We start from the raw sequence: 26,476 nt of genomic DNA, 5'->3' as shown, positions 1-26,476 counted from the left end.
AACCGTTTGTGGTGGTAGGCCTACAGTGGGTCAAGGATGTTACCCCTTTGCTGCACTGCAGTGATCTTATGTCGAGGTGCTTGAGGACAGCGAAATAATGAGGCCTCGAAGTGTCTGCGTTCTCCTTCTGGTGCTCTGATGAATGGTGACAGGTTGTATTTACAATCCTAAAAGGTGCTGACACTGCTGAATTCTGCGCCTCTTGGAAAAGTACCAAAACATTGCTACCCTTGAGCAAATGTCTATGTGTTAGCCCCGGCTGAGGTGTGGAGAAGCTCTTGTCTGAGTGAATGAGGAGCATGATGGACTTCTCTGGAGAGATGGACTTAGCTCTCGCCTGAAGGTCGGACTGTCAAAAGGGTAATATCAGTACTGCTGAAGCAGAGTTCTGCCCTGCTCAGTCTTCATCCTCGAAACATCTTGAGACAACAAAGTCAGACATATGAGCGGGAGAATCGAGGCCTCAGCATGTAATTGATATAATTTATATTGGCCTTCTTGTAACATTAGCGTTATTTAGTGAACTTAGTTAAGACAGTGCTGATTGATGGTCAGCATTGAACATTTCCTGTCATTACTAACGAGCTCATCACGCCAGATTGCTGCATTTTCCGTGTTTTACCCCTGAAAGGCAAAGTGAATAAGGCAGCTGCAGACGAACACTGCGGGTACAAACCTTGGCTCACTGTTCTGTATGACTTGGCTGTAGCAAGCATTAGGTTAGCACAGTGGGCTAAACTTGCATGCGCTTAGGCTGTCAACATCTGAAAATAATGAGCTGCAGACAGAGTCACATTGGCATGCAAATACTGTACTGACATTTAAAGCTGGCTTAACATAAATGAGAGAAGAGAATGGATCGAAGAGGAGCTTTGGCCTCCCACTGCAGAGCTGCAGATCTGCTGGGGTAATGGACAAGTTGGACCCCTCAGAACCTTTAGGAATGAAACAATTATCCCCTTGCATCAGACTTCATGGACAAATGGGACTGAGGGTCGATTAAGTTCTAAGGGGGATGTGGTGTTGATCTCATAAAGGGCATCAGAAGATGTATGGCCTCTTACAAGATCATTTAAACCACTTAATGGAGGACAGGAATTAATGGCTGCTATAGTGCAGAGTCAATTATATGGATATTTTCATAACATATTGTGTATAATTCATAGTGTAATGGCACCGACACCAATCACCCCCTCTGCTTTTGTTTTGGTTATAGCCTGTTAAATGAAATTATTGACTCTTGTATTTTTGGGGTGTAGGGTAAGGCGCTGTCTTCACACAGTGATATAGATGCAATGTCATTGCCTGCCATTGTGGGGTGGGGACAATCTTGATGACGGTGGCTCTTGTTAATTTGTATTAATGTCAGATAATTTAGAGTTGCGATGGATGTATGTGCACGCCTTGTGCTCTCAGGCAAAAAATTGGATTCATTAAGAAGACGGAGGAGCTGGTTAGGTTTTTTGGCCCTGTGGTTTCAGGTCACTGAGTAATGTGAAGAGATGGAGAGGGTCCTGGCCCGGAGGATGGGGGGTGGTGGTGGTGGGGGGGGGGTTCGTCAGAGGCAGGACAACACCCCCACACAGGAGCACATCACTCACACTGACACGTCTCTCACAGGACACGCTGTTTTTGCCCCTCCGCTCTTTTACAGCTAGAACAGACTGTGCTTGTGACTGAGACCGACAAAGTCACATGACAACTGTGAGGAAGGTGATGGCTTTAGGTTATTCTGCTTGCATGCATGTAAATCAGTATGATTGTCTGTCTGCGTTAATTAGATGTGTGAACAATGTGCACTCGTTCACATGAAAGCACACAAGTAACCATGAGTACTCTTTTACATGTGTAGATAAAGCACACTCACATATAGACATCTGTATGGGTTAGCGTGAGGCTCACGTTGTCAGATGCGATCATGAAGGAGTGATGAAGATTGCCTGAAAATCAAAAACATCCTGTCCCTTTAGTTTAAGACTCAGGCTGTCAGTTTTCACCTCCTCTTGTTGTCGATTGAAAAATGTACAGAACAGTCAAATGACAGTGAAAAGTAGTTGTTAGGTTATGCTATCTTGTTTTTAGTATCCCTCTCTAGTCTGGCATTTAGCTGTGTTTTTATGTAGACCACACCTAGACATACACAAGCATGTTGGCATCAATAAGTCTGTGACTAATGTAACTAATGTATAGTAGACTAATGTATAGTACTTCACGTCAGAGCATCAACAGTCGCAGTTAATTTTCCCTCCATACACATGAACACACACACACACACACACAATTTACACATTTGCAAAAGTGCAGACTGTGTGAGGCCCTGAGCCTTCGTTTGGCTTCCGCCCTCAGCACCGCTCAGCATTTAGAGGCCATTAAATCATGGGTCTGTTTGATGTGCAAGCTGTGTCCAACAGTATAAGGAAAAAGGGAACACCAAGCACGCATTTCATTTTGGTTTTGAATGTGTGGTTGTTTTTGGCATATTCATCTATGTGTTGATGAGGCACACTTTTTTTTGCAGGAGTTTAGAAGCAAGGGGATTTTATTCTGTGTTTAACTCTTTCTAGAACGAAATGATTAATATGCTTAGCTTTTGTAAGACGTCCCCTTTGAGTGTACATTATGTCCATTAAGAAGTATGTGAGGAGGCCATTTAACTTTGCCTGAACCTTGATTAATTCCATAACACTGACACATTGCAGTGTTTTGTCATTCATGTGTCCAAACCAAGCCATTTCTCTCATTTTATACAGTTTATTAAGGTGCCCTGGCTGAGCGTGCCTAATCAAGTTGATAAATCGTTTCACTTGTAAATCACGAGTAAAAGCAAACAAAAAATGAGCTTAATGAACTCATTGGCTTAACCTTGTGCTGTGAGTCTTTGTATTGTTATGAAATCAATTAAGCCATTAGCGTAAAATCTGACCTTTTTTCATAGTCCCCCCCCATAATTTCTGGCACCCCTGCTAAGAATGTTCTGTAATAAATGCCAGGATCTCACCTGAGCAGAGCATCCTTTAGGGGGACATCCTTTTGGAGTCCTCGATGACTGATTTGTGGGCACTGATGTGCTTCCATTTTTCACCTTTTGAGATCCTTGAACTAAGTCTGACCTGACCTCACCGACCTCTAATCAGTCATAGGTTCACATGGCCTGTGTTTTTTGATCCTACTAATGGTGCTGACGGAGAAAAACCATGCTCGGCTACTGACCGTGATGAGGTCATCCAGGGTTGCTTTGATACGAGCATCTATAGGAATGCAAATGTGACCGGCTGCCTGACCAGTACATTACAAAAGGAATAACAGCAGCCTGGGGCAGACAGTGCAGCTGCCCCCATTAGTCCTAATCTCTGGGTTACATAAAAGACAAACATAATTAGTTTTTGTGTGTGTCACACAGGAGACAAATGTATGTGGCATCTTGTGCTGTTTAAAGACTTGTCTGACCTCAGTGAGAACATGAGAGTGATTAAGGAATTGTTTAAAGCGACAGATGGGTCAAGGGTCATGAGTGATAAGTGAGGTCACACAGGGTCGTCAGCAGTCCGGTTCATCAATTTAGTTTTATACTTGGATCAGCCAAATTGCACAAAGCTACTCTGTTTAATGTATTATTTTTAGTGAAAGTCACAACAATAGCATGCTCCTTTCATCACTTGGCTACACTGTTATTTATCACAAAGGTGAAACAATAAGAATGAACGGCTTGCTCATTCTCAGAGCTTTAAAGTGGTCAGCGTACATCAGTCACTATTAACTCCTATGAGTAATTTACTTAAACCCAAAAGCCCATCAATAACACATAAAAGATTGCTGTTAGCTAGCTAGAGAAATTGCAGTGATCTCATCAATACACTGTTTGGAGTCTTTCTGGCTCAAAAATAACATTTTCAGAGGGTCTTGCAATTACTAGACATATGGACGCTTGCTCAAGCAATACAGAGATTTTTCCATTTCTCAATATTTGTAGAGCCACCCCATCCATCAGTGAGAAGCTGATGCTGTGAAGCCAGCTGAGATTTCTGCATACACATTTTTCAGCAAGGTTGAAAAATAGCAATGAGTAAATCATACAAGTTTATAGCATATTATATAGCCTAGTTCCTTTTACGTTTCTGTAGAAAACCATCATCAAATGTGTGATAAATGTTTTCTCTAAAGAAGATGCTCTGCTCACTTTAGCATGAAAAGAAAAATTAACAACATTTCTATGTTTTATCATTTTGTTTGCTTTCTTCCCCGAGATTCTTTACTCAAATAAGATAAGACTAAGGCTAAACAGTAAAGGAGACAAAAAAATATGGCCAGCATTCATTTGGAAACTATTAATATTCGGTATTCTAAAAGTAAACCATCTGTTTACTTAAATTCCAATTTAACGTGATATATATTTAGTGTACAGGGCAGGGTTAGTGTATACTTAAGGTTTGGATCACTTTTGCAGCTTTTAGTGGCTCCCCTTACTGTAATTAAAGCTTTCACTGTGTTAAGAGCTTGTGGGTGTGTGAATGTGGGTATGCGATATTTTTTGTCACACAAACTGAATGCTCATGTGCTTTTGTATAAGAGCATGGTCAGTGCTCGAGTCTAGTGAGTATAATCTGAAATGCATTAACTGTATAACTGTATAGATATTCTGTCGTATGTATTTGTGAAATGGTTTAATAGGCTATTTTACTGCTTTTGCACATGAACATTTTCATGGGCCCTTGCCTGAGTGAGCTGAAACCATGTCATTAAGTGCCTGGAGCCTGGAGCAGTGTATATATACTCTGTCCTCTGCAGGGACGGGCATCCCCAGCAGGGTCTGCCTGTACCACCCTCCATATGGTGGCTCGTCATTCGTTTTCTGTTGCCCTGGTGCCTGGGAGTTTCATCAAACCCTAGAGTCCAATCTCTCCACAGCCCCAATTCCACTCTACTGTGATATTTCTCTCTCTGGCCAATCGGATAAGTCACACATGGCTTCACCGCACGAAAGAACAACAGCAGCCTCAAGCAGATGTTGCTCTGCAGACTGCCCATGGAGTGGAAAACTGGGTTTCAAGAACAGTATCAGTTATTGTTAAAGAGTTCGCTATGCCTTGGAAGGGGGAGACGTGGTTTTAAGGCTATGATCTAAAACTTCAGAGTTACTGTTGACCCATGTTACACTTTTCATTTAGTTTACCTTCACACATTATGGTTAATTTACTGTTAATCCACTTTGCAGGTTTCCATTTTTGCACTTTTGTCCATACTGCAATTCTACCTCGCACATTACTTTTTGCACATTTGCATTTGTACATTTTTCTGTTTACTTACTGTGTATTTATTATTATGACTATTTTATTTTATAGTAGTTTTTACCTTTTTACTTACTTTTTACTACTACTATTACTACTTATTTACCCCTCTTTCTTAACTGCGTGTTGAGCAATTGTAACAAAGCAATTTCCTGCAGGGATCAGGGAAGTTTTTCTGATCCTGACATCTTTGTTAAGGATGGAAATGCTGTAGGTTATGTTTTTCATCTCCAAGCATTTTTAGATTATTTGGCTAGATAGTAATTTTAGATATGAATGAATAAAACGGGTCCCCAATAGCCAACTTTTTAACTTCAGGGCAGTTTACATTCGTACACAAATAAAGTTCTCTTGAGTAGATAAAAAATAAATTGAGAAGTCACAGCAAAGTGTGATAATAGTAGTTGAACAAATCCATATAAGTATTACTTTGAGGGGGGTTGTTGTACTCAAGGTAAGAAAAAGCAAAGTTATTTTTGTCCACTTTTATTCTGTAATATGACCAATATTTCTCATATTCAAGTGTGTATGAAAAAAAGTCACTGGTTTCTTAAAAAGCTAAATACAATAAGCATTGGATCAAGGCACATACAAGACTGGCCAAAGGGCATACAATGCACTTTGGTTTTCAATTGTAAAGAACAGTTAACTTTAAATTGTGGCAACATAAAAGTGTGTTCATTTGGAAAATAATACAAACTAATACTCATAACAAGGAGTTGCTGACACTGTGGTAATTCTAATGAAAGCCAACATGTCTTGCACCGTCTTTTTTGGCCTGGTGACTAGAATGACGTATGGTACATGGTACTAAAGAATGCCGCCATTGTCGTTCGGCCATTGTTGGCTTGTACAAATAGAGATAGTGGGGGGTCCTCTGTGTCAGCCTGTCCAGTCTACTTGTTTTGAGGAGCAGAGAGCTCCTTAAGGTCGGTGTGCTTTATCTGCCCTGTGCTGAGGCCTACAATCCTATCGGAAACACTGGAACCCTGCTTGGGTTGCTCTGCTGTGTCTTTCTTCTTCTTCTTGCAAACAGAAAAAAAAATCACACTGAACAAAGCAGAGAAATAAAGCATGGCACCTCATCTTTAGTTATTTGTACTCCATATCAGATGAATACTAGAGAAAGACTCTTGGTCTGTAGTTCGTGGAGACAGCAAATGGCTGCTCATTCTTTGAGAGGGCAACATGCCTGCTTTGCAAATTAGTTGATCAGCTGTGCCTTAGTTTATGTCATGACATTTTTTTGCCTTTTTGTTTTTCAGACAGCCACAAAGTTAAAAGAATGACCTGTGCTTATACTACAAGGTTTTCTAAAGTCTGATTGTTCAACACAGCAATGAAAACCCACTTTCACAGTTGACAAGTCATCATATCTCAGTAGAACACAGAGTTTCTTTTAGTTGGTCGATAACCTTAAGCAAAGGAAATACAGTACAAATTACTACAAATCCCTAAAATATAGAATTGCAGTTAGTTACAATACCCACTGACGGTACAGTGATGGCCTGCAACTGGAACGTTCTCCGTCTTCATAAAATGTCCTTAAATATAAATTATATGGCAAATGTACAGAACATTGCTTCCTTAGTCATATAGATCCAGTGTTTTGTAAAAGTCTTGCCACTCTGTTTAAGTCACGCACTCATCATCAATGTCCATGCGCAACATCATGAATGGGAATGGTCTGAATCTGGTATTCCACTGTCTCTGTAGCTCCTGTTGTTAATACTGTTGTCGCTATGTGGGGTTTTGTATAAACTCAGGCCATTAGGTGGGAAAATCGTATGTATCACAAACTCCTCCTTGGACACAGGCAGGTGATTTATAGGTATCATTTGAAAAGAAGTCTCTCGTATTTCTAGGATGGAGTTGTCCTTCTTAGTGCCAGCCTCAGCATAGTCATCCTTTCTCCGACGGCCTTTGTTGTAGGTGCAGTTCCTGGAAAAAAGTGAACCGTTCCTGTGGACATACCAGCACACCAGTGCCAACATGATTATTGCCAAAAGTGCCACAGCCCCTCCAATGATAGCAGCCAAAGGCAGACTGGAATTTTTGTAAGGCTCTTTCTCCTGCTCTCTGTTTAAAGTTGTGGTCGGGTTGTATGATTTGTGAGAACCAGTCTCTGTCTCTATGCAAACGGGGGTCTCGTCTGACAGGTAAATGTTGCTGGTCTCCATGGGAACCAAGCATATCCTGTAGGAAGACTCTGGCTCGAGCGCAGTGAGAAGGTACTCCGTCCTCTCCCCCTGCACAATTGTCTCGGTGATGGAGCCAAAGGCAGGGCTGTGTCCCAGCTTTAGCCAGCTGAGCCGTAGGGCGGTCATGGGCTGTGACACCGTCCATGATATGTGTATTGTATCTGCACTACTTGACTTCACACTTATGGTGATGATCTTTCTGCCTGAAGTGGTGGTAGTGCTGTGGTAATTCTTACCCATGTCAGGCCCTTTTACTACAGGCCTTCTAGTCACAAACGAGGGCCACTGGGGCTGTGAAGGGCGTACAGTGTTGGAGACTGTGCTTGTCTCGTACATGGGGATGAGTTCTGAATCTGTGCAGTCAAACATGTCTGTAGTTAGGTCTTTAATCGCCATGCCTTTGACCTTATCAGGACCTTGGCACATGAAGCCACGTACATTCACTTTAGACGGCAATGACCGCAGCCAGTCACGCACCCATTTCATCCTGCAAGTGCATTGCCAAGGGTTGTTGCGCAGCAGGAGCTGTGTGAGATTGTCCAGATCTTCAAATACACCTTGTGGGAGGCTGCTTAGGTTGTTACCAGACAGGTCCAGGCGATACAGCTGCCTCAGGAAGGCAAAGGCCCCAGGCGGGACCCGATTAATGTGATTATCTTGTAGCTGCAGCTTCTCCAAACTGGTGCCTGGCAGGTTGGCTGGCGGCGATGTCAGGGAGTTCCTCACTAGCGAGAGCTCAGTCAAGTTGATCAGGTTGATGAGAGCCATCTCCCCAATCCCACGGTTGTTGAGCAGATTACCATCGAGGATTAGTCGCTTCAGGTTGATGAGATCTTGCAGAGACTGCTCTGAGATGGAGGAGATGCGGTTGTCATCAAAGCGCAGCTCCTCAATGCTCATGGGTAGGCCTGCAGGGATGGTGCTGAGGTGGTTTCTGGAGAGAAAAAGCAGTCTGAGGTGATTACTGTCCCTGAAGGCCCCCTCCTCTATGCTGACTGCTGATACAGAGTTATCATCCAGGTGCAGTTCCTCAATGTAGGGAATTTGAGCTAAAGAGGCATGGGTAATCATCCGAATGTTGTTCTCCTGAAGGTGAAGCTCTTTGAGCCCAAGAGGAAGGTTAGTGGGAAATTCATCCAGATTGTTGCAGTAAAGGTAGATCTTCTCCACGTTTGTGAGCCTACGGAGCTCCGCAGGAATGCCCGAACTCTTAATGCGATTGTTTTGCAGAAAGAGCACTGTAGCATCCTGGGGCATACCAGTAGGGATGGAAGTCAGGCCACGGTCATTACAGTAGATGAAGGTCCCATCACAGCGGCAGGCTGAGGGACATGAGGCGGAGGTCACCAGGGGGTTAGCAAGACCCAGCAGCAGTCCGATCCTGATGAGGAAGAGGATAAAGGCCTTGCATTGACGCACCATCTTGATGCTGTGTTGCCTGGCAGTCTAATCACTCAAGAGCCCCTGGGGAGAAGACACAAGGGTACATTTAATGCACAAGGCCTTAAAAGGAGAGCCAAATTCCTGTTCTCATAATTGCTGGGTGTTTGAAATGCTGCCTACAGCACTTTCTAGATTAAATAACTGCTGAAAGAGTCAGTTTGAATTCCTCCTATTGAATTGATATGAATTGATCATTAGAATTGCCAGGCAGTGAAAATAAAGTGATTGTTTTTACAATAAGGTGTTTGCTTTTGAACTGCCTTTACATCATACAAAGGAATATATATTTTCCTATGGATTAGAAGTTAAAAAGTAATTTGCTTTAGAGATAAAACAGTTTTTTTATTTTATTCTTTTTCATAAGAAATGTTCCAACATCTGAGCTCTGTGAATTGAATTTCTGTGCCTCAGCTTTCTGGCCTGGATTTGTGAAATGTAATAGCACTCCCTCGTTGTTTTACATGTTTCTGTATCTCAAGGCTGCCTTTCATCGCTACAGACCACGAGGGTGAACAAAGTCAGGCTTTGTTGATGAACTGTTGTGGAACCGACATACTCTTAAGCCCTGTTAAATCAGTACCCATGCCTTTCGCCATTCAAATTCTGGGGTTTAACTGGCCTCTAACAAGGTAGGGAAAAAAAACTCTCTCCTCACAGATAGGTTTGATAAATGTCTTAAGCACATTAAGATCCAAGAAGAAATGTGTTTTCTGAGGCAGTCTATGTATTCAAGTCTCCTGGTTATAAGATTAAATTTGTAAGCTTCCTTCATCCTTGCTCAGCATTTTATTATTGATCTTTGCTGTAACCGTGGTATGTTAAAAATTGTAATGTATGTCTTAAAAATTTTTAAATAATAATATATTAAATTTCACAATTCACAAACGTACGGCAGATACAGCCTTGAAATGAACATGAAATGAACTGTGGTATAAAGCAGAAGGTGCTAACTGGTCGTCTGTCTCTTTTTTCACAATCGATGTGTAGCTCCTTTTTAATTAGGCTAATACTGATTTATTGCTTTAATTATACATTCCTGCCATGACCTCTCTTCCTGCACGTCTCATTAGAAATTGTTGTCTGGTCAGTGAAGTGGAAAGAAGCAAAGCCATCTGTATTTGTCATACCTGATTTATACGACGTGGTAAATCCTTTCCAGACACCAAAAATCCAATCAAGATTTCCTCTTGAATTTGCTATTATCCTTTCTGAAAGGAAACGTTTGTCTGAGGGGTTTCTGGTGATATCCTGACCTGGTCAGTGTTTGCTGAGCTGATCCTTGTTTGGACGATGACCTCCTCTGTGTTGTCAGAGGCTCATGCTTTCAATGCCTTTACCATGGCAGATAAGCCTGTAGAAAAAGCATCCCTTCTCATTGACAAAGCATGCGATCTCAGGTAATATTAAAAAATCCTAATGGGTGTTGAAATTGTCGAGCTCAACAGCCATAACCGTAAATTAGATTTTTTGGGTGTTGTATAGTGATCCGCTTGTGAGCTTCAGCAAAGGCTCCTTTCTGCAATCAGGCCCGGCAGGCATGATGAGTTGACACAAAGCTGGTCTGAGCCATGCCAATCCCCTGTGCCACAGGCTCAATCCAGGCCTGTTCACTTGTGTACTCCAGGTCTTCAGGTAACCAGAATCCAGAATATACACATTAATCCAGGGCTCTGGTTGCTTTTCCTGAAGCAGATAGCCAATGTTCTCCTCTCAGAGCAGGGTACTTATCCTTCTGGGCCCAGCCTTCCTCACGCATCCGCAACTTGACTCATGCTGTGCCCTCCTCACACCTGGAATAGTGTTCTGAAAAATAACAGGAGACGACATATTTAGGGCCCACATGCAGTTGTCACAAAATAATGTTTAGGTGATCAGGTCATGAGAGAGGAATCTTTCAGAATTAACAAAAAACATTTATTTTGCCAAGTAAAATGAAATGTTTGTACAAGTAACAATTTCGTTTTTTCATTGTTTTGTTTTGTTTTTTAGATTCGGGAATAATCTAATAATATATAATTCACTGCTTATTTCCACGACAGTGACATGGATGCTGATACTGAGAAAACCTAATTAAGTTTAGGAATGTGTTTGATACGGAAATCTGACATTTCTTACAAGGTGAATTCTTATTTTAAAATACCCTTTTTCTTGGCCATGACTGTGCCTGTTGACCTTTTACTGGCCGTTATTCTAACATACCACATTTCTTTTCTATGGTGATACAAGAAAGAATGTCTATGCATACGAAAGACAACAGTGATCTAGACCCCAACACAATGGCTGAGGGTGGAGCCCTTCTGCCCCTCTGACCTTGTCAGCCCAGTTCACTGCTTATCTGAGGTTTTGCTGTTTTACAAGAGAACTAGTCCTGCGATTAAAAAAAAAAGGCAGTCTATGCTATTTTAAAAACAGGGCTAGACCAGATTCCACAGATGAGAGGAAAAGCGGATCGAGTGGGTGCTTACTGAATTACTCACATTGTTAAAAAACACTCATGACAAATGAGGCCCATTTGAATTTCGCATGGAGAAGAGGATGGCTGTTACATCCATCCCTGTCACTCCCAGCTCCTCCTTGTGACCCCTTACCCCCCCTACCTTATCCTCTCTTCACATTCTGTGAATGCTGTTTCTGTTTATAAAAATAGACTTTCCTTCGCCAAAGCAAATGTTCTGTTTCCTCTCACTACACAATAGCTTTGTATCCTTACATGTAACAATCCATGTGACCTGCTGGCAGCCACTCTGTGCTGTAAAACATGTAAAGGTAAATTACGAACAAGGGCCCCAGCCATTTAACAGTTGTAGCCCATGACAAGGAGAAGATTAGGGAATTGAGAGGCTTGTAACTCGATTACAACTCCAGAGATGCTGTCTAATAATAACACCCCCCCTTCCTTCTCTTCCATCTAAATACGGGCCCTGAGTCCAGTATTACATTAGTAGTAGATTAGAGTCTGGGGGAAAGCACCAGATGTGACCTCTACTAACTTCTGGAATAAAAGAGTCTGACAAGGGAAAAGAAGATGAAATTCTGTGATAGAGTTTTAGAAAATGGCGGGATGATAGAGGGATATGTGCTTCCTGTCTGTTGGAATGAACTTTTAATGCAGCACTTAGTCAAGCTATTTCAATTTTAAATAGCCCTTTTCGCCTCATTTCGTAAGGTTCTCCATCCTCTGAATATTGTTAAGTATATGTAGTCTTGATTTGAATCCTTGAATTCTTAGCATTACATAAAAGAAAGTAATTGTCTCTGCATTCCTGTCTTATCAAGAGGACCCAGCAAGACCTATTTGCACTCAGTATAATAGGCTTTTAGGGTTGTGAAACAGGATGATTCTCTGCATAAAGAGCCCCACATATGATATGGTGCAACATTTCTAGTTGGTTGCTCTTCTTTGACAACTACAACTCTGTTGCCTGTTGGTTTGAAGACAAAATTGAAGTCCAGAGGGGCAAGGGGGCATGATTAGTCATTTCTGATCTGGTGTGGATATACTCAGGAAGAATAAAAACATATTGTAGCGTAATATCTAGGCTTCTGTTTCTTGGATTATATTGTGGGTATTTTATCAGATTTCTGCTTTGAACCAAGCACATCATGCTTAGTTTACAAGGAGCATAGTAGGGCCTTGATGCTGGGCTGTTTTTTCTCCTTTTCTTTTTTCCACGCTCATCGGATTTCGGTGGAGTGGCCCCTCTCCATTGTTTGCTACAAGGCAAGCATGTGGACCTTGTAGCCTCAACAGAGGGGGTTTAGGTATTAAAACATTTTATTCAGGCAATTAAAAAATTCCTCTACTTTACACAGTATATTTTACAAGCTTTTCCTATTGTATTTACTAAGAACGTACACTCACGCAAATGTACGAACCCACCCAACCACAGAGGCCGTGTTCACATGCGCACAATCATTCTGGGAGCAACGGGGGCTATGTCAAACATTTTTAGTGATGGATGTCTTTCTCCATCGTTCTAATAAGCTCTGCCGGCCGACAGGAGATTCCTCCAGCAGTCAAAGTGGCTTCTGCTTCATTTAATCTGAACTGGCAAAGTTAAATTGAGCATCCTGGTAAAATTGTGTGTGTGTGTACAGCTAGTTACCTTTCAGTGGAGAGCGTAGGAAGCTCACACAAAGCTGGACACTGATAGCCATTGTGAGCTCAACACGCATAAATGCACATTAGTCTGCAATAACAGAGCCCAAGACTTTGTGCCCCCTAGTCATACACTGCACAAGAAAGGCTTTGGAAAAAAAAACTCAAATAGAAACAATTTCATGCCTGTCAAAAGTATTACAGATTGGAATGACTTTTAGTTCCATAAAATAAAGAATAATATTACATGGGCTGCATTTAGGGGGAAAGAGCTGTAGAAGTAGTAATGGCTGACTGTTAAATTATTCATGAGCCCTGAAATTAATTTTGAACCACACTAGAGCACTCCATTGGGAAATCAATGTTGTTTGTATCTGCTGTTGATTATTCATTCTAATTCATAATATAGTTTTTGAAATATGATTGATTGCACACAATGTAGTTATTGTGGGCTATATTTTTTTTTTCTTGAAAATGTGTTTTGGCTGCAAAGTTGCTTGGCAAGTTAGTAGATTTGAAGCAAACACTAATATTAATACTGGAAAACATTAATTGTTTAGGGTTGCGAAAATTTAGTGTCCATGTGTTTTTAATTTTTTTGGGTTTTTTTTAATGATTTTCTGCTCTAAACTTTCATATCTGAGAAACCAACATGAGTTTTTGTCACCTTGTGTGTTCCATGAAACCTTGCGCCATTGATTGCTGTATTAGTAAGTTGTATGTCAGCACACCGGGCATCGGCCTGCTGTGGTGCCGAGACACAATAGAACGTTAACGGTCACATCTAAATTCACAGGGACACACATGTTTTAGCTGAAGAGAAAACGGGCCAAAATCTCCTGATAGTTGCACACATTCCGTATGTGGCCTCCTGTTGCTGTCTTTAGATGGGCTGAGCAGATGATACTTTCGCTGGCCCATTAAGAGCACAGAGAGGCCTGGGACAGACGGGGGTCTCTCTTTTGTAACAGACTGAAAGGAGAGATCTGCAGCAGCTGCAATGGTTTTTCCCCACATGGGGGTGGTAGGCACTGCAAGATGAAATGTGTGTGTGTGTCTGTATGTGACAAGCAAACACCAGAAACACTGAATACTCATGTTTAAGCTGCACACAGGGGCCCGGCTCAGCACAAGCCAGACACCTACCAACATTACAGGGATTTGTTACCCTCCCTCTTGGCCCATCTGCAGTTTTTTTCCTGAGTCATATTGCTTCCAAATGTTTTTTCCTGCAGTATTTATGATTCGCAGCCATGTTTACACCTTTACTAATCTGAAATGATTTGTCTGTTTAAGCTCAGAATAGATGGTAAACAGATAGCGCTTAGTGGCTAAATAAATGATGAAAAGAACTGAATTAGGCCTCCTCAGAGTACATCTGAAATACGTCTTGGCAGTTATGAAGGTCTTACTGTTATTTTCTCCTAACGCAGGCATCCATATTTGATGCTTTAACTTGTCTGACAATAGAAGATTCTGTCTGTAGTGACCTGGTTAGTTGGTAATCTGAAATGTGAATTCCCTCTGAAAGCAATTGACTGGGGACTTTTGCCTCAGGCAGTCATCAGTGAAGACAACTGGGTCTGTCCTCATGTCTACCGTGTTTAACAGGCAATTTATTTCTTTGTCTATCAAACACACTGACCAACAAAGACCCACCATTACATTACTTGACAATTGGAGTCATGTTTGTGCGCACTATTTGGTGATTAACTGAAATCAGTCTGTAGCATATATATATCTGTCACTGTTTTAAGCCTGGATGACCTTAATGTCTCACGAAGATAAAAGGCTATGTTAAATTGGATTAACCACTGTCTCTGCCCTGGTGTTGCCAATAAGACATACAGCTTAAATACCGTGCATAGGAATTGAAGGCGTCCACTTTATTGCATTGATCAAATGGGATAAATCAAGCCTCGCTTGAATCATTGGCACCATAGGTTGACATTAAGAGTGTAGAATCTGCTGTCAGCCGACCATATGAGCAGAAAGTATTATCTTACTGTAAACCTTTATTTCTGAATGCTTATTAATAAGACAATCATTTCCCGAGCTGCGACTGCACAGAAATGTCGTGTATTTATTTGAAGCTTTGTTAATGCAACGTTACAATATGTGATGTGCGTTAAATGAGCCGCTGCTGATGTGCGAAATGGTGCGTATGAAACTTCCACGCATTTTGTGCATTTTCAGGGGAGCTTCATGACTGCGCCCCTGCAGCACAAACCTCTCATAACGTATGATGCTTTTTTTTTTTTTTTTTTTTTTAAATCTGTTTATTATCTGTAGACAAGCTCACAGTTGCACACTGTAAAGTTCAATGGAGATGCACATGAATAGGAGCTGGACCGAGACGTCCAGACAGTGACGCCGGAGACGCATTTAGCGGAGTTTCTCCAGCTGCCCCTTCATGTCCAACTCTGCGGGATCTGCGCTGCAGTTTCAGATGCACACCGGGGTGTCTTCTCGGGCTGCGACGCCGAGTCTAAATCACACAGCCCCCCCTCCCCTCCCCTCTCCCCTTAATCCTATCAAGTTTGCGTATTCACCACTGTTTATTCCCCCCACTGGCTGGAGATATCAAAAGCTGAAAAAGGGAACGAAAAGATTTGACAAGTCCCTGTTGCTCCCTGAGTGCTTTTCACACGCTTTGACCGGTGTACTGAGTGATAGAGCCGCAGATTTAGCGCTTCGAGACCATCTCCTCAGAGTGGAGGAAAAAACAGAGATGTGGTGTTTGGTGGTCTCTGTTAGATACACGCAGAATAAAAGAGGGATGCAGCACAGGATCGAAGCAGCAAGTTGCAGGCGTGAGAGGGGTTTGAGATGAGAGAGATGGATGAATAACCTGTTTAAGTCTGCTTTTTATATTCTCCAAGTTGAGCAGAATGATTTTCAGTGCGTAAACGGAAGAGCTTCATTTTGGTTATTTGGAAGAAAAGTGCACTCACGATTTTTTGTTACTATCGCTTAAAGCGGTTCTAAGCCTGTGAGACAAGCACCTCAGAGAAATCCTATATTTAAGGCTAAGGCCGGGATGTAAAAATAAAGAAAGAGTGGGAAAAAAAAGAGAACTAATTAGCTACGAGCAACACTTGGCGATCCCGCATGACTTTAAATTCCTTCTGCCAGAAAGAAGATCCAAAAAAGATTGAAAAGGATGCACTCCCAACCAGCAAAAAACACACTTACCTCTATAATCAACCAAAAAAAATGAAAAGTAACAGGTATCCTCTTAAATTGGGGTTCACAACGGGGGGAAAAAAAATTAATAATCCAATCCAGGTTGTGCGGATTTCAATTCAGATCCAAAAAAGCTCCTCTCACTCACAGTGCTAGAGCTATTTGGAGTTTATCTGTAGCAGCACTGCTATGTTTACTGGTGCCCCCCCTCACACACATACACAATCTGTAGGCTGTGCAAGGACATAGGTGCACGGGTAGATCCCAATACAAATGTGGAGTTGTGTTTGCCTCTAGCTTTGCTTCAATAGAGCACTGATGTCATCTGGAGGAGGGGCCTCTCTCTCTCTCTCTCTCTCTCTCTCTCTCTCTCTCTCTATCTCTCTCCCCGTCTCTCTCTCTCTTTCTGCTCTCCCTCTCTATTTGGGAGATGCATAGGAAAGGTGCAGTGTTGGGTGGATACACTAGGGGGAGTGGAGGAAAGGGGAAAGGCATTCACATCCTTGTCAGATGTGTGCACTGAAGAGGAGCGAGTAGTCACTAGTTGGAAAGCAATGCTCACTAGCTGAAAAAGAGGGAGAGGATACAAAAAAAAAGGAAATACACTGTATGTGTGTGTGTGTGTGCATGTCGGTGAGAATGAGAGATGCACAGAGGATTTTATTTGTAGTGGTTTGTTTTAAGTCGGCATGTGGTTTTGTTAGTGGAATTATCACTGGTGTATTTGTTTGAGACGTGTCAGGATTTGGCATCAGGGGCTTTTTTTTCCCTTTTTACTAATATTTTCATTTATCAATTATGTCTGTTGCAGGTGTTGGTTTTTATGAAGACCTCATAAATGTTTTCTTTTTCTGAAAGAGAGAAAGAAACCCAGTGTGTCACAGTTTTAAACCCAAACTGTTTTGTCCAACCATCTAATATGCTAATAAAAACTTTGCCTCTTTATGTGTGAAGCACATACCAGACAGTCATTTTAAGCTTTAACAGGTAATACATATTTGATGATGTTTTCACAGAGAACCAGAATAATTTATCACGAGAATTTAGACTTGTGCTAATTCTTAATATGTGTTTCTGTGTGTGTGTGTGTGTGTGTGTGGCTGCGATTGTGTAATGCATTCATGTCTGTGTGTTGATACAGGAGAGACATGTGAGTCACTATGACATACCTGAACCGTACTGACTTTTAGCCCCCTCCTGCTGTCTGTTTGACCCTTTTTTGGTTTCATGTTTAAATGAAGCCAAACAGCGGGTTTTACTCCCTCCGAAGCCCACAGCAACAGTGAGTCACCCTGTTAGCCAAAGGGTTGTACAACGGAGTTGACCCAGCCGACACTCTCCTGCCCTGCGTCATCTCCAGCGTCTCCCCCTCCGGCTACCTGACAAGGCCCAGGCACTCTGAGCTGCAACGGAGCAGCTCTGCTCATCTGTCGTTGAATATCAACAATCAGATCTGTGAAACATATGCAGCTGTCTGTGTAACGTGGAGACTGCTCTCTTACATGTCACTCACTACTGCCAATACTACTTTTAGTTTATTTACTGCAAGCCTATCATGCCGTTCAGTTGTAAATGCCTGGAGGGTCTGCATTCATTTTTGATAAACAAACAGGTTTGTTAGAGAGGTGTTGTTCTTTTGTTCTGGGGATTCTAAAATGCCCAGCTGAAATTTATCATGCTTTTTCATCTGTCAAGAGAAAGAAGCTGCCATGTGAAAATTAATACAAGTTAGAAAAGCGAAATAACACATTTTGACAGTAAACTAGATGACTAGTAAGAAACTAGACCCAATAACATTTTACACAGCTCAACAGCTCAATGGAACCATGTAATTTTACAAATGATCCACAGTTCACACAAAGTGATGTACTCTCACATGTTTTCAGTGAGAAAAACGCTGTTCACGAGGCAACCTCCTGACATACACTCAACAGCACAGCTCATTTAATATCCCACTACTACTGTTTCTTTATTCTGCGCCCACCCCCCCCCCCCCCTACCATTGTCCGCTCATGAGCTGATGTGGACCTGTACTCCACGCAATTGTTCTGGCCTCATTAGGATGGTGCATACTTGACAGGAGTGACTGTCTAGGTGTGTGACCAGCGCTGACATCTCATGAGTTGTTTTGCCAGGACAGAGGAGCGCGTTCCAACTTCAGCCTCAACACATCCGCATACGGTTAAACCATGATTGCCATCTTAACTGGAGTGCCTAATTGAACAGACACTTAAGCCTAGAGCATCTGCCAAAACTACTTAGACCTCCAGTGGAGTTTTTCAGAATTTGTTTGCTTTCCAGCTGGAGTGGCTCTCACTTTTGTTCGAAACACAATGGGATTTCTAGACAAATATAAATTGTCTGTCTGTATGCTGTTCATTTTGAGGCAAACTGGTATGAAATAAATTTTTCTATTGCGTCATGCTTATTTCTAGTTTATTAATGAGCTTAACCATGTTATCATATTGGTCCAGGTGTCATAAAACAAAGACTGCGAGGTGAGAAAAGGTCAGTCTCGGACATCCTGACTTGATCCCTGTCTTCTCTCCAAGGGGGACAAAGGAGAGAAACCTGTAGCTGACCTCACCCTGGCTTCCTCTCTTAAATCGACTGCAGACACATCTGTCAGCGGCTGCTGATTGACCCTCTCTCAGACATACAAAGAGCCCCACTGGAGGACGAGGGTGTTGGATTTCAGTTATCTCAAGACCTGGGAAAATCTGTTGCCCTGCTCATCTTTTGTTCAAGGGGATAGATGCTTTCCTTTCCCAAGGATGCACTCTAGTCTGTCTGGCCAATTTCACTGTTTACCCCAATTGTCTGTGTTTGCAATGAGGGACAGTATAGCTAAATATATTAAGCCACTTGATTTTGCTAAGTGCTGGCTAAAGTGCCCTTTGGCTCTGGTGGCAACAAAACAACTGTTAAATGTGCACTTGGTCTTGTTCTATATCAGACTGTCCTTAGCCCAGTTTTTGTCTCTCATGACAGACATTCGACCAGATAATTGATTTACTTTTTGCTCTTGCTGTGGTCAATAGATGGGGCTTGCAGTTGGAAGGCTGTGCTGCCCTACTTTCTGGACTGTCTGACAAAACACATAGACCTAGTATGATTGGAGCTGTGTAAGCTAGGTGTTATGGATATTATTTTACCTCCCTCAATGTTCTGTTTTTCTGTCACTTAAGCTTAGTGTGTGTTCACTGAAAAGTGTGTGTGAAATACAATAGGCCCCAAAACTGCTCAAGGGCTCACAGGGGAAAAATGCAGACTGATTTCCCCTCATGTCTCCTTCCTTGCTCTGACTGGAATTCATTATTGATAGACTTTCTGTGTTCTTAACCAATGCCAAATTAAGGGGAACATGTAAAAGGCTGCTGCCAAAACCCCCGCTTTGTTTTTCATTTACCTTTTGCTTTATTTGCATATTCATCCTCTACAGGCAATCAGCAGCCATCTTTTGCTGTGGGCCTTTCATCTCCTCTCTGCCATCCTGACAGGCAGCTTTTCAGTATCACAACAGTTTAACTAGGGTTTGTGGATGAAAGGTACTGTTGGTTATGCTAGTGTATTCACATTTTTGATTTGCAGAGGATGTAATGCGTGTGACAGGGATAGAAAGAGGGTTTATGGAAAAAATATAAATCAGTGAATGAATAAATATGTAGATGGGTGTTGGATTTCAATAGGGTTGGTTTGTATGAAAGTAAATGTAGGCATCTTAGTATTGCTCAATGTGGTTAGTAAGCAAGAGCTTTGATTGAAAGAGCTTGTTGGATCTTTATGCATATGAATGTAGATGTCAGGGACATGGAGCAGGGCCACACCATGGGCACGATTGCTATTAGGCCATGCAGTAAAGTACTAGTCTTTTCTGATGGTGATTCCAGATGTTGAGGGATGGGTCGACCCCTTCATCTCTTGGGACTAGGATGCAGCCCAGAGAAAGAAAAGAGCCAACAACAACAGAGACTAAAGGGGCCGACATCCTGCTGCTCAGGCGAGCCCAGGGGCCTCGGTCAGTAGTCATTTAGGCCGTGTGTTTGTGGAAGAATGACAAGCCATGCAAAAAGCTCTGTCGGCTGTTTTTCCCCTCATCTTTTGTTTTCTTTGGTTGTTTTTGTGGTTGCTGTTGTGTTGTCTGCAGAGACAGAGGAACTCTGGGATGAGCGAATTCCATAAAAAAAGGTAGAGGGGGGTAGGAGCTGACTTGTCAACCTTAGGACCTCCCATAGGTTAATGACCCCAAACACAATGCTCTGTGATCAGATTAGATAGAGCACTCTCCCCCCACTGCACTAATCAGCACAATAAAGGAGATAAAAGATAGAATTACCATACAGTGTTTTCACAGATCAGCATACATCTCCAATGCGACTAATTGAAGCCCTTCTCTTTTGCTTTGTAACTAGTTTACTATTCCTGTACTAAATCTGTAATTAGCCAACTTAGCATCTTTTCTCCAGCCTTAGTTAAATGGTAGCATTTATCTTTACAATAGGATCGATGTGCTTCTGTAAGCACAGACAGAACCCCAAAAGACAAACATACAGCTTTCTGATTATTTAACTCAGCTGCACATTCCTACAGTATATGGTTGAATCTAGAGCTTTAGTCCTTTGAATGTAGGATTTTGAGTGTCTCATGAAAGGGTCAGTCAGGGTTTAGAGCTGTAAGGAGAGGAAGTCAGGACTTATGTTATCTAGTGAAACAAACCAAGTCTTTGCTGCTCTAGATAAGATAACATAGATTATACAAAACCTCAAGGTCTGTATTTTGCCCCGTTGATTGGAACACATACAGGAAGTAGGCATGTTAGGCAACAGTATTTTGAGTAAAGAGAAGGGGGAGTATTAAAGGAGGGAGGTCTCGTCGCACAGAGCTGCCATCATTGTGATCAAAGTGTTCACTTATCTGTGCCAAACACTAACTCTGACTTTGTTTTCCCTATGATCTGGATGACTTTGTTTACTCTCATGAGTCATATCTAAAAATTACTCTTTTTAATGATTTCTCAACTCTTTGTTTTTTTCCACTGCTGAACACAATGAATAACTGGCTTGGAAAAAGAAGAGATTTTCACATGTTCATGCGCTTTAAAGCAAACTTGGTACCATCAGTGCTCTCAACTTGAAGCTAATGCTTCAATCACTTGCTTGAAATACATTCTCATCATCCAGTTCCTCGCTTGAATATGGTTTTCTGGATTGATATAATTCTGTCTCCATCATTATGTTATGTGTCGAAGTTCAGTAGAGTTATGTTGACATTTTGTCACTCTGATGGTGAGAAGCATATTCAATTTAAGCTATTGTGAAAACCGGAGTAACCGGAGCTGCCTAATTGGAATTAAACTCTACCTGAAGGTGTTTTCAGGTAACACCTCCAACCATCCCGACAACAAGGAGGTGCCTACCGCTCAGCGTCTGACTCCAGTGCTTCGGCACTCATCTTGAGTGACTCGGATATCGAATGTCTTATTCCTCTGCAGCCAGGAGCCACATTCAAAAGAAGCCTAAAGAAAGTGATGATGGGAGAATAAAAGTACAAGTTGAGATGAGGGAACATTTATGACTTTCCTGAAAGAAGCGTTCGTATACTGCCCGCCCACCTATTAGTGCAAGAGTGTAAGGTGCTTGTAGTGGAGTTGTGAATGACATGTTTTAGGTAAAACTAGGAGTAACTGGAGTAGACCCTCTTTATCCCACACTCTGTTGTCGGGGTGTTTCTGAGGTTAACCCTCAGGAGGAAGGGGTGTATGTGTGTGTAGGTGTTTATTACAATGGCAGCGATGGGGACAAGGCATGGGGGGGGGTCTCATTTGAGTGTTAACATTCACTGTGACATGCTCCTTGTTTAAATAATTAAGGCTTTGCTTATTTTTGTCAATGGCATAAATACAATGGATGGAACTTCACTACTCTCCCAATTACTGCCATGCAAATGGCTTCATTCAAAGTATAATAAGTACATTTTATTTAATATTTCAATTTTTTTTAGGACAGAATTCATACATACATATGGAGAAAGTGATAAAGGTACCCCCTCCTCTAAAAGGAACAAAAAAAGTTCCCCCAAAGCCCTTCAGAAGAAATGGAAGAATCCTCGGGAAAGGATTGCACAAGGACTTACCTTCCTCCAGGGCAGTGCCTGTTGCAACAGCATGACGAAAATCAGATAGTTGATATAAATTAAACATGACAAAAAGGTGCGCTTGTATGGACATAGTTATAGTGTTTTGCTGCTTACCCCTATCATTTAGCAATGATTGCCATTAAGAATTTTTATTGCTTCTGAATACAGAGTCGTATGCACATGTAGAAATTCTTTAGTCTTTGAAGTATGTCTGTGCAAACAGACAGACAAAAGTAGAAAAAGATTTTTAGTGTTTTGTTTTTTTTTTTTAATAAGGGCTCTTGGCCCAGAAGCAGTGCTTTTCTTCTTACAGATCATAGCCTTAAAATATACCTTTCTGTGCTCCAATTTCACAAACGGACAATAAAGACAAAGCTGTGACATTTCACAGGCCAATAAGAACTCCTTTAAGCTTACCCATCAAAGACAACTAGTAAGAGGTAGAGGAAGTCAACCAGCAAATCACCGATAGAGGAGATGAGTAGATGTGTTGGGTAAATAGAAGTAGTGTCATTATAACTCACATCAATCACACAGGCAATAACAGAGATGTGAATTTATTCGTAGTGATAGGGGAAAAACACTGCGGCAGGAGCTGCCAGACTTTGGCAGCCACGGATGCTGTCTCAGTGTTGGTGTGAAAATGGCTGCGATTTGAAATGGAAATGGTCCCTTTCTCTAGCGGGTGTTATTGGTGAACAGTCTTTCTGTTGATTGAATCGTAGCTGCCTGCATCAAGTTTCTGCATAACATTGAAACAGGCTCTCAAAAAAGCATTCTTCTTTTTATAAAGGTCACCGTTAATGCGTAAAATGCCAGCATTTCATATATGGAAACATTCATCACTGTGACTGTATCATTTGCACATGCTATTCTTTCTATATCCATTTAAGCAATTTACAGTCCCATTTCCAAATCTTTCTTTTATGATCATGTGTATAGCTTATAATGTGTTTTTGCACATCTGCACACAAAATTTTATGTTCTTTCATATACCGTCACCAATAATTCTGGCACCGGTAGTATGAACAGCTGCAAACATAACTGTAGTCTATATTATCATATATTCTTTGACTATGTTACAATTTCCAACCTGCAATATAGATGCTGAATTATTATTTTTATCTACTGCAGTACTGAAACTATGTTCTCATTCTTCTGAATTGTTTTGCATTTACTGTACCTTTTATGTTTTATATCCTTAACTTTCTCTTTGCTGCTCCACTGACCCAATTTCCCAACTGTGATCATTAGAATTTCATTAGAATTGTCATCAGCTGCAGCATTTCTCTTTTTCATACCTACCACCTGAGTGTCTTCTATGAGACGCCTTGAATGTAAGCAGATCCGTACCCCACATGGACTGCTTAAACACTGCTTATATGTTGCATTACTGCGTTTATGAGATGGAATTCCTTTGAGTAGTTTGTAAAAGTTGAGTCAAAATTCTGCCAAATGCATTAAAGTTCTGTGTTCGCTGCAGCAGCAGCCGCCCCCAGCTCTCTCAGGATAGGGAAACCCCAGAGGAGGCTCCATTTAACCCCCAAGGATTAGTGCTCATGCCTACTTTAGCATTGGTAAAAGGGAAAACGTCTCAGCACATTGAGTCAATAGGGATTCAGGCTCGCTCTACTGGCTTCCCACACAAAAACGAACAAAGAAAAAAAAAAGTGAAGCTACAGCTCGGACTTGAATAGGGCTAGATGTTTGCCCAGCCTGCTTTAGCATTTGCCCTTCCGCTGCCTTCACAGTACATTACCAGACCAAAAATACGAGGCTGTAATCTCAACAATATATTCAAAGCAGGTACCTGGAGCTTGCCTTGAATATTTTGGCTGCATCAGTAGGTCCACTTTAAACGGAAGGAAGATTTCTAATTGTGTATTGTTTTTTCATACTAGCAGTGTATAGAAATGGACATATTATAGTTGTACTTGTTCACTGGTGTGTTTGGACAGTGTTTACCCCCGGCCTTCTTTAATCCTTTATGCTGAGACGACTCGCCTCTGCTCGGAAAAGGAAAACAGCCTGGCGGTGTTTCTTTATGAGCTTGTTTTTGTCTCCTTCTCTCTCTGTCTTCCTCCCCCTCTCTGTCTTATAATTTACATTCTCCTCACATGTCTTTATATTATATCAGAGAACATAGTCCCTGTGTAGAGTATCTTTCTGTCTTGCCAGTGAGGAGCAGTGTGGAGAGACAGTCCGGTGCGGTGTGGGAGGGCACGGCCTCTTTCACAGGGGTCCCTGGCAGAGCCGAGGCTCTGTCTGTTGACTTTAGTCCTCCGTTGACATTCCCTTGTGTTTGTCTAGGCTTTCATCATGACTCCGTTCAAACAAGCGCCAGCAACTGATAAAACACATGCTCTCACTAACTCACAGTGAAGCACACACACACACACATGCACAAAGTGACACATGGACAGAGTTCAGTTTTGCTTCATAGCAACAGGTGATTCTTCAAAACGGAGTCATATCCATAGCAGCTGTATTGTGTGTTTCCAGGACAGTTCTAGTAAAAATGACTTTTAAGTTTGATTGCAGTAACAGCTGTTCATAATGTGGAATGATATCTGTCTCCAGTGGCGTCTCCTGCTGCCACAATACAGTAGCTAGATGTTTATGCTTGGGAAGTTGATTCTGGAGAGTATTGGAGTAAAATATCAGACGCCTGGTTATGTCTTTCATTCTCAAGGAGGAAAAAAAACAGCTGTGTTTTTACATTTGGCCCTGTTACTCTGCCCTGTACATTTTTCTGTCTGAATTGAAGAGTTGGAGCCAACCGACAGCAATTTATCTGCCAGTCAAGCAGGAAGAGTGTCTTCTCCTGGTGTGGATTGCCGTCTATTCTCTTGTGTGGATGGCTTCCCAGCCTGCCAAATTTTACGCCTGTACAGGCACTTCAGAGGTGCAGTAGGAGGTGCAGAGGAACGCAGGGTGTTGGGTCGGTAGCAGTAGGGGGTGTGGGCTGAGAGTGACGTCATAGACGAAGGAAGGGAGAGTGTAATCATCCCAATGTGGTTGGGACATGGAAAAGCGAGGGTTTCGCATACCAGGTGCAACCCACACCTGCGTGTGTAACTTCCACCTTGCTTAATTAGAGTTCAGTATCCTACTAATGAATATTCTCACTCTTGTCTCTTCTGTGTTTGTGTGTATGGATGTGTGTGTGGGTGGGAGCCGATGGGCACAATTGGGAATTATCTAGCACTCCCTGGAGAAAGCCTCTTTTTCCTCCTCTCTGTTTATCCACAGCAGCTTACTCACTTCCAAGTTAGCTTTACAGACTCAACAGTCCTTTACTGATCTCCTGATCTATTGTTAAAATTGATTCAGTGTGAATATATCTGCATTTTTCCCCTTAATCTTACTTTTCTTGTCAAGACCCTGATGTAAGACTCATTATTGAGTTGGTAATTAATGCTTGGCATAAGTGAGTTACACTTTCATAGTCAGTCTGCTTTCACTGTTGTTTGCCGTGCCAGCAGGAGATTCTTAGCACGAGTGCAGAGGGAACCAGTTCTTTTCTGTCACCAGATCTGTCAGCGGGTTGGCGGGGATCAGTCACATCTCAGTCAGATCTGTGGTTGAATGTGTGAGAAGTAATAGAAAAGTGTTTATTTCCCCCCTTACTGTATTGCAACAGCGCTCTGTATGATGTGCAGTCATCTGCTGGGTTATAATTGGGGCGAAGGCTGCTGAACCCCTGCCTAGTTCCTCTGAATGGAGTGACACAGAATCCTTCATAGAGATTCAGTGTGTGATTTTTCTCACAGTCTGAAGGCATTTGCTGGTTCTCACATATCTAGCTGTCAGTTTACCTGAGCCATTCTTTATATCTGTTTTTATCAGTGTTAGACTTGTGGGAATACACGTGCCTGGCCTCAGTTTACGCAACTTAAGGTCTGGTAGGTGCTCCGCTCATGATGTCAGTTAGCTACAACAAAAGAAAAGTTTTCTTACTGTAGCTCTCCAGCTCAAATTCAGTAGCAGCAACATAAAGTCATCAAGTCAAATAAGTTCTTTTATTAGATTTATGCAACCAGTCTGGCCTTCCCACCCGCCACCTCTGATTGATGCCACTACCACCCACATCACATGGTCAACTGACCTTGCCCCCTCCATGTTTA

The 26,476-nt window shown here is 42.0% G+C and overlaps 2 protein-coding genes across 8 annotated transcripts in view; one reads left to right on the top strand and one right to left on the bottom strand.

The window, feature by feature from the left end:
- Positions 1-26,476, top strand: part of macrod2 (mono-ADP ribosylhydrolase 2) — a 423,644-nt gene that overhangs the window by 70,282 nt on the left and 326,886 nt on the right. The gene's annotated exons all lie outside the window — the stretch shown is intronic.
- Positions 5,756-17,443, bottom strand: flrt3 (fibronectin leucine rich transmembrane 3). 2 transcript variants are annotated; one of them, XM_042432912.1, is made up of 3 exons: positions 17,384-17,443; positions 10,057-10,732; positions 5,756-8,950 (listed from the first exon to the last, which is right to left on the bottom strand). In XM_042432912.1, the coding sequence occupies exon 3, from the start codon at positions 8,906-8,908 to the stop codon at positions 6,956-6,958; it is 1,953 nt and encodes a 650-aa protein (XP_042288846.1). In that variant the 5' UTR covers positions 8,909-8,950; positions 10,057-10,732; positions 17,384-17,443; the 3' UTR covers positions 5,756-6,955. The 2 variants fall into 2 exon arrangements, with proteins under 2 accessions (XP_042288846.1, XP_042288844.1); XM_042432910.1 differs by lacking the exon at positions 17,384-17,443 and adding an exon at positions 16,224-16,470.

Source organism: Thunnus maccoyii, chromosome 14, assembly GCF_910596095.1.
Source record: "Thunnus maccoyii chromosome 14, fThuMac1.1, whole genome shotgun sequence".
Taxonomy (NCBI): domain Eukaryota; kingdom Metazoa; phylum Chordata; class Actinopteri; order Scombriformes; family Scombridae; genus Thunnus; species Thunnus maccoyii.
The sequence above is the reverse complement of the archived record's forward strand: the minus strand, read 5'-3'. Positions and strand labels throughout refer to the sequence as shown.

Coding starts and splice junctions, on each gene's coding strand:
- flrt3 (XM_042432912.1), bottom strand. CDS start 8,908: ATGGTGCGTCAATGCAAGGCCTTTATCCTCTTCCTCATCAGGATCGGA.